This window comes from Symphalangus syndactylus, chromosome 2 (genome assembly GCF_028878055.3).
Source record: "Symphalangus syndactylus isolate Jambi chromosome 2, NHGRI_mSymSyn1-v2.1_pri, whole genome shotgun sequence".
Classification (NCBI taxonomy): domain Eukaryota; kingdom Metazoa; phylum Chordata; class Mammalia; order Primates; family Hylobatidae; genus Symphalangus; species Symphalangus syndactylus.
The window spans coordinates 122,621,448-122,633,701 of record NC_072424.2 but is presented as its reverse complement, the minus strand read 5'-3'; the positions used below and the strand labels follow the sequence as shown (position 1 = coordinate 122,633,701).

The following is a 12,254-nucleotide window of genomic DNA, read 5'->3' as shown; positions in this document are numbered from 1 at the left end:
ATAGATATGTACATGTGTGTATGTGAGTATATATATATTTAAATAAAGGTCATATACTTTGGTTAAGACCACAATATAATTATAAGTACCTAATCTGACCTTATTGCTTTTATCAAATAAATTTTAGAAGAGGGTGGGGTGGGACCTTTACAACACAGTTAGAAACTGGAAATAAGGAACATCAGTGGGTTACAGATTGAAGTAAACTGTGGCATCATCCTTTGATTCCCTTTCCTGAGAAAATGCAGCATCACTGAGGAACGAATGAAGGAACCTCTAGAAGAACCCCATGCTTGTTCCTGGGTTTAGAAGGATGAGAAGAAGAGGGTATGGGTACTGCACCACTGCAGAGAGGAGCATTTGAAAGCAATCCAAAAGCTCCTCAGTTGCCCATGTAGCTAAATCAAACAGAAATCTGGCAAAGAGATATGGGTCTGTGTATGTGTATATTTTCCTCATAGGAAGTAAATGGCCAACACCCTAAACCTAGCTGTGTGTTATCCGGGGCAGAAGCAAGCTGTGGGACACCAACGAGCTGCAGTCAGTGAATTACATAATGCAAAGTCAGTGATGCCTGGAGGCACCTCACCAAGTTCATGTGAAGAGAGAGGTGATAAAAGATGACAAAAGAGCAGCTCTAACATATGGATAGGACAAATGGACAAAGCGTAAAGATATAGCAGATATAAAATAAAACAGCAAAATAAGAGTTCAGCAGAACATCTTGTAAATATTTCTCATTTCTCAGGATGAAAAAGATCTGAGTATAGAAACTAAAAAGACAGAGTACCCAAAAATAATAATAACAAAAGAAGCACATTCATATGTATCCCTGGAAAATGTCTGTAGTTTAAAGTATCACAAGCAATCTGCCAGAAATCAAAATAAAACAGTAAATCATGTTCAGAGGTGGAGAAAGGTTTAGCTTCCCATTTTCCATAATATTAAATGTCCAAAGACAATGGAGCAATATCTACGGTCCTAACCTACCCATTCATATGACCAGGCAGGTCATTCACGTGTACAGGCAAAGCACTTTGTCCACATAGCAAATGAAAGAAAGAATGAGCAAGGGTAATGCAAAATGGAACTAAAGTAGATGGTAATCTCAGGTGTTATGATAAAAAAAGAGGTAAACTTATTCTAATATTAGTTAAAAAAACAATTAGTTGGCTGGGCATAGTGGCTCACGCCTGTAATCCCAGCACTTTGGGAGGTCGAGGTGGGCAGATCACTTGAGGTCAGGAGTTCGAGACCAGCCTGACCAACATGGTGAAACCCCATCTCTACTAAAAATACAAAAATTAGCTGGGCTTGGTGGCGGGTGCCTATAATCCTAGCTACTCGGGAGGCTGAGACAGGAGAATCGCTTGAACTGGGGAGGCTGAGGTTGCAGTGAGCTGAGATTGTGCCACTGCACTCCAGCCTGGGCGACAGAGCAAGACTCTGTCTCAAAAACAAAAACAAAACAAAACAAACAAAACAAACAACAAAAAATTAGTTCTATGACACCTATCAATAACATACCTAAAAGAAAATAATAAAAATGGAAAGAAAACACTTAAAATAACTAATATAAGGACAACAAGAATTAAAAGAAAACTTGGATCCCCTAAGCTACCTGGCTGATCTTGTGGCCATGATCTGACCACAGATCCTGGCATAGAGTTCCTCCAAGATCACAAGCCACCATTATGCCCTCAGAACATTTACTACAGCACCTGACCTCATGGATTAACTTCGGTGCTTAATATTAATACCAAGTAAATTTTTGTTTTAAAGATTTGGAGACTGACTATCCATAGTGAAACCAGCCAAAATTAGATTTGAGATGTATTTTTGTTGTCAACAAACGTACAGATTCACTTCTCTGGGGAAGCTGATAGAATTTAACATATTATTTTAATTATCATCCCCACTATCATTGCATTCTTTCATTATGGTATCTGGAAGAGAGTTAAGGCAGTTTTCACAAAAAAAGAATTTAACAATCATTTATATAAAACATACAATTTTAGTTTTAAGTGTTTTTCACAGATTATTAGGTCTAAATGTTGAATATAAAAATAGATACATTCTAGTTCTTAATTACATATAGTAAAAACCAAGAACAAACTCTTTAAATGCAGATAGAACATGAGGTACCAGATCAGGGACATTAAACATCAATCGTATGTCTTGTGCTAAAATAGAAAATGTTGCAAAAATAATAGGTTTGCACCAAGGAAATACCATTAGATAGAATATAATTATACTACAGTTAAGTCACACATAGTAAACACTATCTAGATTACAAAATTAGTACATATCAGATGACAAAAAACTATGATTCATTCAATGAGCTTTTGAAAGTAGACAAGACATAAATAAAAATAATAATTTTCTTTCTTTTAAGGATTGTTCTGTTCTAGGTTTCAGATCTGCAAACTGCAATGTCTGTGTAAACCACAGCCAGCCTCCCCATTCTTTCTTTCCAGTGTCACCCAAGGGCAGATGGCAGATGGAGTGAGACATCCTGATAGCCATGGCCCAAGGAATTGTCATCCTTGAGTTCCCGCTTCTGAGATTCCCCAGAACCGTCATGAGTCCTATCTTGTCCTGAGATGTCATTGCTCAGTTTTTCCTTCAAAGATATGTAGTATTTGTAACATCAATTTCCTTTTAAATTGTCCAGAGTCAATCGAACGTACTCATATATCTAATTGTAATAGATATATGGGTGATCATGGACATGTCGTTTATCTTTCTGGATGTCAGTTTCCTTGTTTATAAAATAGGACTCATAATAATGCTATGAAACCCTACTAGGGTTCATAGGAGATTATTTGTTTCCTTGCATCATCTAGCACCTTGAGGTCACCTGCATTCCCCATTGTCAAAGCCAACACGGCAGCATCTGCAGATCCTCTCTCTGACCTCTGCCTCCATTGCTACGTCTCCTTCTCTGACCCTGGCTCTCCTTCCTACCCTTCATGAGGACCCTTGGGATTACACTGGGGCCACCTGGATTATCCACGATAATCTCTCTATTTCAAGGTCCTTAATTAAAAACCTGTGGCAAGGTCCCTTTTGCCATGTAAAGTAATATATTCACAGGCTTCAGGGATTAGGATGTGGACATCTTTGGGGGGCCATCATTCTGTTTACCACAAATGCCTTCATCATGTTTAGCCTATAAGATTCATGGAGACAGTATCTGCATCTGTAGACCTATTGCAGTATCGGGTGCATGGCGGTCATGAGTTGGTAAATGTTTAACAGGTTCTCCAACAGAAAAAGACCTTGATTTGTGGCATTTGCTACTTCTGTGGTTTAAATACTTTGATCATGGCCAATTTCAAGTTCATGACTTCACTGAATGTGTAACTGGGAAAAGATACACATTTGCACACCACCTGACAGAGACAATGAATCAGGAGTATTCAATCTTTTGGCTTCCATGGACCACATTGGAAGAATAAGAATTGTCTTGGGCCACACATTAAATACACTAACACTAATGATAGCTGATGAGCTAAAAAAGCAAAGAAACAAAAAACAAATCGCAAATAAATCTTATAATGTTTTCAGAAAGTTTACGAATTTGTGCTGGGCTGCATTCAAAGCTGTCCTGGGCCACATGTGGCCTGTGGGTTGCGGGATGGTCAAGTTTATAATAAATAATCCCAAGGGCATAGATATTAGTGAAATGAAGTAAAATCATTAGGGTGTGATGAGTTTTGAGAATTACTTTTGTTTTTGTTTTAATCTAACTTATTTAATTGTAACCGTATACACATGTACATAAATTATTTTTAAAAAGGCTCTGTTTAACAAACAGCTTACAAACATCCTGAAAATGTAACAATCAGCTCTCACAATTGGCTCCAGCACACCATTACATGGTAGGTATATATTAATAACAACTATCTGTTGGATGGGTGAATGAGTTAATATATCTAATGACAGTATATTAAAATGTATCTGACTGCTAATCTTTTGACTTTTTTTCTTTTCTTTTTAAAAAATGTCAATCTTTTCTGAAACTGTGCTAAATTTGAAAATAGTATTTATTCCTATTTGAAGATACAATATACTAAATTTGAGCATTACCTTTACTGTGTTCACAGGGCATGACAAAACATTTTAAAGAGGTAAGATTTTGTTCTGAATTATTATCTTTTATTTCCTTTAACGCTTTGGCTATGGTCAGCCTTGAGGAAATTTGTTGATTTAGGAGAGATTCAAGATACTTAACTACTTTACATGAAATGCACACTAGTAGGTTAAATATGAAACAAACATTATGAATACACCCTTATTTTGATTTGGGAATTGTTCCACACTCATAGTACATGAATGACAGTGTATAAATCTCTACTACATTACGGTCAAGTATTAAGATGCAATCTTTGAAATTTGAAATTGAAAAACCTCCTGATAACTTTTATTTATAAGCATAATAATAAATAAAACAAGTTTTAGAAAATATGGAAAGAGAACATTCTATATTTGAGCACTTAAAGTATTTTAACCAAGCACTCTCCATAGTTTTTTTTTTTTAAGTGAAAACACCCAGCTACTATGTTTGACAACTTTTCTGTCTACTTTACAGCTTCCCGTCAGATCCAAACCACAATAAAGCTTTGTAAGTCACATAAGCTTGACAGTATTAGTCTTTTAGATATTATTCAGAATTAAAAATGTGAATTCCAGGGCACAAAAAAAAGAATGAAAAGTTCCAAAATAAGATGACACACAATAGTGGGATAATCAGTGATAAAATATTTGCTGAGAAAGTTCCACAACCAAGTGGAATATGTACATATGGGGAAATCAGAAATAAAATAATTGGCTAGAAAGCTTTTTAGTATATAATATCTTTTTTAGTATTCTAAAGTCAATGAGGCTTTTCTTAGTTGCTAATAAAATATTGGCAGAGGAGTTAACAGTTTTCAATAAAGGGTAGGAGTATATATCTAAGCATGTGTGGGTCAGACTTGCTAAATGCAGATATTATGGAAAAAATGTTAGCTAGTGGAAGGAAGAGGATTTCACAGAAAGGGCACATATTCTGTCAAATTACCTTTGTTAAATTAATAAGAAATATGACAAATGGAATGAATATATACACCTGTTATTCTAAATAAAACAATCTGATTTTCCTGCGGTATATAAGTTGACAAATGTAAGATTTTTTTCATTAACTTATATGAAACAAAGTAAATAAACATATTGAGTTTACACTATCGTGGCTTGAAAGCATAAAATCTACGTAGAAATTTTTGGAACCACACTTAATAATTTTTATTGGGATCAAGATTCAGAGCCACGTCAGTGAAGATTGTTTCTGACAGCCATAGTACAAGAACTAGCCTTCCCAGGCAGCACTAATTTCATGATTTACTTACACACTTCCTGTGGTGGAGCTGCTATCAGTGAGAAAAGACCCATTAGTCCTTTCCATCTGGGCCAGTCTGCAAAATAAGAATAAGGAGATTAGACAACGTGGCCATATAGGACATGGTCAATTGGACGTACATCCTTAATCATTTTTAAATTGTCAAAATTCTGACAGAACATGGAAAGATCCAAATCTCCTAACACGATTGTAAAACTAAAACGTTTCATGTTGAGCTACCTTTCTATCACCACTGCCTTAATGCCTGTAGGCCTTTATCTTATGCCATGTTGTAAAGTCTCCTAACTGACGTAATCTTCTAATTGAGCTCCCAGACCTAGGCTCTCCTTAACCCTCTAGTTGGTTTTCATCGAAGTGAGGGTTACATTCTCAAACAAATAAAATGATGTTCCTCTCATAATAAAAACTCTCCATGACTTCCCTTTAACTAAGGACATGATCCAACTCTTCAGTGGCTGGGTTCTTCATTATCAGACCTCAACTTCTGTCTCTTCACTTTCTCATCTATTTCCCTTTCCCCTACCTGCAGTTCAGTAAACAAACCATGCTCTTTCCCAGCTCAATGCTTTTGAGTATATTATTCCATCAGTCCAAGACTTTCCCCTAGAAATTCTAGTTGGCCTAGACCCAGTTCAAATGTTACCATTTTTATGATGCTTGAATTAACCTCTCTAGGCATAGCTAGTTACTAGAACCACAGACACCTAGTATATACCACTTTTCTGAAAGTTTGTGCACACCATCAAGATCAGCCTATATATTACATTATTTATAGACTCTAAAATAAACCCCTGTCCTAAAGCATTAGCATAAATTTAATTACATATTGTAATTCATATACGCACCATCTCCTGAGAATACCTGCAATCCCACTTTCATTCACTGAAACTTGGTTACAGTATCTAAATCCTGCTTGTACAGTGTTGGATTCTCATTAGCTGGAGAATCACATTCTGTTCACGTTTACTTTTCATAGAATATATAGCAGGTGTTTGGTAAAGTGCAAATTGCATCATGAAAATACGAGAGCCCAAATTCCAAATATAATGGAATCATAACTCCTGCAAAACTGCATTCCTTAAATCAAGGTATATTAATTAGATTAATTAGAAATAGATACATTCTGGGTGGCAGTGCAGTGGAGGGCTCTGATCAAAGTTTCTTACCGTGTGGCATATTGTTCTATTCTTGAATGGGTGTCATCATGAAACAGTTGAGGAGATTGTGAGGGGCTTTAAAGGAAAAAACAAAGCAACAATTTTATGCCCAAATATTGATAGATGTTATGATTAGAAATGTTAGGTTACTTAAGTAATGAATTTGCCATGCAAACAAACCACTAGGATTGTTACCCAGAACACAGAAGTATTATTTTAGACCAAGAGTTTAGTAAGACCCCCATGCTAGTACCACTGATCATAACACCTCTCCTGCACGTGGGCTATGAATACTCACTCATAGTGCTCTGGCCACATACTGATGAGTGTGATAGGACTGCAAAGAGGGGAGAGGGAGACAAAAGTCACAGAACAAACACTTTAGAGCAATTTAAGACAAAAGCAGTGGGGGTGTGGGGAGATTCTCAATTATCTTCTGCTCATATATGTGGTTGCCCTGAGAGCCACCATGGGGAAATCAAAAGTAACAGAAGTCACAGTGTATTCTAGAGAAGTCGCTGTGTATTCAAGAGTCTGCAGGGGCCTTTTCACAGATATTACAGGATATTTGTTCCAGGATAGCAAACACATCTTTAAACAGTCATACTGGGGAAAAAACCAGAATGCTCAAAAATAACTCAAAATTATAGAATAATTGTAAAGACAACATTCTATAATATACCAAGGGGGGATGCAATCATATTTTTGTGTTTCCTAGAGAAGAAACTTGGTTAGAAAGATGAAGTTAAAAATGAAACACTACATTATATGTTGATGGCAGAGGTGCAGTAAAATTAGATTTTTCTGTTCTTCATCTAATTTTAAATGTAAACATTCAAACCCAGATGTACCCAAAGTACCTCAACCTCACAGACCCATTGAACAAACATGCAACCTAGATACCACCCCTAGACCCCACCAAAAATGTCACATCATAAATAACACTGAAGGCAACTTCCTGAGATCATGATACATTTTCTTCAAAAAAAATGTTTTTTAGAAGTTTAAACTATGAATTGATATAAGAAAACTTGTTCTGCTTGACTCAGGGGCTTGTGTCTGGAGCCAGATCATTCAGTGTCACTCTCAATGCTGGTGATATTGCATACTGCCTAGGAATTCCCAAGTCTCCATGAAATACTTTTGAAAACAACGGATCCTAATTAAAAGCTAGTTTCAACCCTAGCTTTTTGAGGAGGAAGGAGAGTAAATGAATGAAGAAAATTTAAAGTACAAAGAAAATTAGCTATTTAATTAAATAAAGTCTGCAAAAGCTAATAGTGTTTGAAACAAAATTATTCCAAAACTCCTTGATTCTCCTATTTCTATTATACATACCTACTTAGAAAAAGAAAGTAGATATGTATAATGCCTACTTTTCTCTTCATCTCCTATAGTGAAGTGCAGGTTGATGCCTGCACAGCAAAGACTTTTGAGCATTACCTTATTGAGATGAAAAACTAAGACTCTTCGGATCTATTTTCAGAACCAGGCATTTATCCACACTGTTTGTCAGAATATCTATACTGTCAGTAAACTTAATTTATATATGTGTAAAATAGAGACAATAACAATAAAACAACACAGTATTAGTCAATACTATTTCCACGTCACTGTTCTTCATTAACCCTGAAATACGTTAAATGTCAGGTGAATGATATGCTATATACTTTCTAAAAACAGTAACTGCTTAAGAGATTATTTCCAAAATTCAAGTTAGCAAAACATATGCCATGAACTTCAAATAGAAGAAAAGTGTGTATTTTTTTTTTTGTCTTAATCAACCTTGGAAAGGCTCTGTCAAATTGCTTGACTGGTTCTTGCTAACTTAATTCAGTTAGCACAAAAGTGATCCACGACCTAAGATGAGAATGGCAAGGGTAGAGAGCTAAACTGAAGGGTTTTTCAAGTTTTGTTATATATTTGAAAAATTTCTAAAAAAAGAAATAGAGATAAAAAAGTCAAACCTTGGGCTTCATTGACCAGAGAATTTTGATTTGTAGAAAAAAAAGATTAAATGATAAGCTTTTTCATTTAATTCTGAAAGGAGAAAATAAGAAACTGCATAGTTACAACCTATCATTAAAAAGGCTTGGAAATAAGACCAATGTGTGTGTTAGCCCAGGCTTCAGAATGCAGCCTATCCCTGCTCTCCAGCATGGGGGCTAAACAGGTGATTTTGTCAATCACACACTAATATTCCAGAAATCAGACTCTACTACAAATACTTAGATATTATATGAAATGTAACCCAGGCCAGGCTCAGTAGCTTGTGCCTGTAATCCTAGCAGTTTGGAAAGCTGAGACAAGAGGATCACTTAGTATCATGTAAAATGTAACCCAGGCCAGGCTCAGTGGCTTATACATATAATCTCAGCACTTTGGGAGGCTGAGGCAGGAGGATCACTTGAGCCCGGGTGTCTGAGGCCAGCCTTGGTAACATAATGAGACTCCATCTCCACAAAAAATAAACACATTAGCTGTGTGTGGTGTCATGATGACTATAGTCCCAGCTTCTCGGGAGGCTGAAAATTTTATCCAGAAGTTTAATTTACAAACTGATACAAGAAAACGTGTTCTAGGCCGGGCGCGGTGGCTCACGCTTGTAATCCCAGCACTTTGGGAGGCCGAGGCGGGCGGATCACGAGGTCAGGAGATCGAGACCACAGTGAAACCCCGTCTCTACTAAAAATACAAAAAATTAGCCGGGCATGGTGGCGGGTGCCTGTAGTCCCAGCTACTCGGAGAGGCTGAGGCAGGAGAATGGTGTGAACCCAGGAGGCGGAGCTTGCAGTGAGCCGAGATTGCGCCACTGCACTCCAGCCTGGGCGACAGAGCAAGACTCCGTCTCAAAAAAAAAAAAAAAAAAAAAAACGTGTTCTGCTTGACTCACAGGTTTGTGTCTGGAGCCAGATCATTCAGTGTTGTTCTTAACGCTGGGGGGACACCCCCTCAACTTCGCATACTGCCTAGGAATTCCCAAGGAGGAACGCTTGAGCCTGGGAGGTTGAGGCGGCAATGAGACAGTGAACTGTGATTGTGCCACTGCACTCTAGCTTGGGAAACAGAACTGGACCCCGTCTCAAAAAAATATATATATATATGATATTATATTAATATATATACACACATATATATACATATTTGTATATGTATAAAATATGTGTGTGTATGTATATATATATAAAAAATTGTTTTATATATAAAACCCAGACTTTGAAGAACTTAGTGACCCTTTTAGTGCCTTAAATTGTCATTAGACTCTTCCTTGTTCTTTGTCTTCTGCCTTCTTCAATCCATTTGCCCCAGAGCAGGGTAAGTGGGATCCCTGCTGCTTTTACTTAAAGACCCCCAAAGGCTCCCCACTGCTCTCAGAATGAACTCCAAACACTTTGGCATGGCTTAGAAGGTCCTTCATTATATGGTTCCATCTTTTCTCTCCACTGCCATTTCTTGCCACTGTGCTAGTTTTCCACCCCTGTTTCTGAAACTGTCTTGCCTCCAAGCTTTTGAAAATGCTTCCTTGGACCAGAAACTCTCCCTATCAACCTCCCACATCAAACACACAACACTTAGCCCTATTAATCTTTCAGGTCTCAACTTAGCTGTCATACTTCCTTCCAGTCGGGTGTTAACTGCAACTGTAGTTAAACTTATATTGTATTTGTTTCTTGCTATAGCAAAGGCTTTAAAAAAATCTTTAAATTCATTTACTCCCCTTAAACCAATACCAGGGAGAGGTGTCTATTTTACCTTTTTTAATCTTTAGGGAAACCAACCTATCTCTTTAGCCAATAATAATTCTCACAACTCTTGAATTACTTTTGCTACTATTTTAGCTTGTTCCTCAGGTTTATTTTCAATGGAGTATTCTTTAATCAAACTCTATTCATTTATTGATTTATTTTCTGAAAAATTTTACATAGTTATAAAATTAATCGAATAAACCTTAGCATGGATTTGTTTACTCCCTTTTAGTAATAACTCATTTTCCCCATAAATCCCCTCCTCCATGCATGCATGTGTAATTACTGGGCAGAGGATAAAACGTTGTATTTTGCAAAGATGAAAAAGAAAGAAGCAAAAGAAAATTCTAATTAGCTTCATAAATAACTTCAACACATTTGCCACTTCGCTGGTTTTTCTCCAATGTTCTCCTCCCACAAATAGGAGAATAAACAAAATCAAACTTTTTTATTGCCCACTCACATAAATTGTTACACCAGAAGATTAAGCGGCCCTGTACTAGAAAGGGCTCAGCCGAAAAGTGAACTATATCAAATCCTGAGAGCTTGGTCTAGGATTAAAAAAAGAAAACCTGCCCACTATATCCAGTAGTTCATAAATCTTTCCAATAAGGATCTTGGAGCATCTGATGCAGGCTTACACTCCTTCCTTTTTTTCTCTTGTTTTCCTCTCACTAAAAATGATCATAAATTCATTTTCAATTGAATGAATTGAGGCGAGGCATTTTCAGAATTACACCCCAAAATCACAGTACAAAATTATTTGGCATGCTTTACTTTTAATTTTTGCCTAATAGAGTCACTCAGAATAGGATGACTGACACCAATGATTATTTTGACATTGAAAGGCAAATTAAAAATGTTTTAAAGGAGTATAAAATATGCATCTATATGCATGATTCCTGTAAAGGGTGTAGATATTTGTGATGCAAAATGCCAATGGTTTAGCAAAAGATTAAAAGGCACATTGCTTAGTTCAAACCTACCAAATTATCCCGTAAATTAAAGCACCAAGTAATAATTCTGTGCCTCAGAATTATCCATTCCAAAGGTTAATTGGATGGGATACAGAAAAAAGTACAATTTTGTCTTTATCCTAAGGCATCAGCACAGTTAAACATATATTAGATACTAAGACAAATAAGAATCTATTATCACACAACCTTTTGAAGGAAAGGACAAAAACATACCCACGAATCAAAAAGAGGACCAAAGGTCTACTGTTCCTGAATGTATTCGAATAGCTCTCTTTCAGTTGAAATTGCTTTATTAAAACTTTTTCTAAATTGTACTATGCAAAAGAATGTTTAGAAAGACATAGATCTTAATTGTACACGGTTTGATATCAAGTGTAAAGAATATATCTTAAGTGTACACAGTTTGATATCAAGCATAGTAATCATGAAGTTGAAATTTTTTCTTACATTCTGTATGTGTATGTGTTATACATGGACCTATCTAAATATGCATTTGCATTGTATTTCTTTCTGCATACACACACATGACATTACCTATAGAGGGAAAAAGGTATCCCCTATGCTTTGGCTTTGGTCTTTCTTCTATTTCTTAGACGTTCCACAAATAAAAGAGATAAACTGGTACATAAATTTAGCAAAGTTTGAGGTCTACAGGGATTTTTAAAAATCTATTTTGGTCTGCAGACCAAATACTGTATTCTTCTATTTCGACATGTTTGAGACATTGACTATCACAATGCACTAAAATATTACTATTCCCTGATTTTCTCTCATGTACAAAATAAAATGAAATATGAATTTGAAGGTTAAAGTTTCATTTCACAAAAATTGCACTTGACATTTTTTGTACTTCTTATTACAATTTTCTCTATTTTTTATAAAGTAGAAAACGTCACACTTTTGAGTTTCTCTTCTCTAGTCATCTGAGATGGTATCTTTCTCTGATTAGAACTTCATTATGCTATACAACTAG

General features: G+C 36.1%; 1 protein-coding gene across 5 annotated transcripts in view; it reads right to left on the bottom strand.

Annotated features, from left to right (window-relative positions):
* Positions 1–12,254, bottom strand: part of UTRN (utrophin) — a 516,343-nt gene that overhangs the window by 18,732 nt on the left and 485,357 nt on the right. For 4 of the 5 annotated variants that reach the window (XM_055266343.2, XM_055266360.2, XM_055266399.2 and 1 more), the window contains 3 exons: positions 6,857–6,895; positions 6,568–6,633; positions 5,391–5,456 (listed from right to left, as the gene is read on the bottom strand). In XM_055266343.2, the coding sequence (XP_055122318.1) occupies positions 5,391–5,456; positions 6,568–6,633; positions 6,857–6,895 (171 nt within the window). The remainder of the gene's footprint in view (positions 1–5,390; positions 5,457–6,567; positions 6,634–6,856; positions 6,896–12,254) is intronic. The other variant, XM_055266390.2, reaches the window with a different exon arrangement.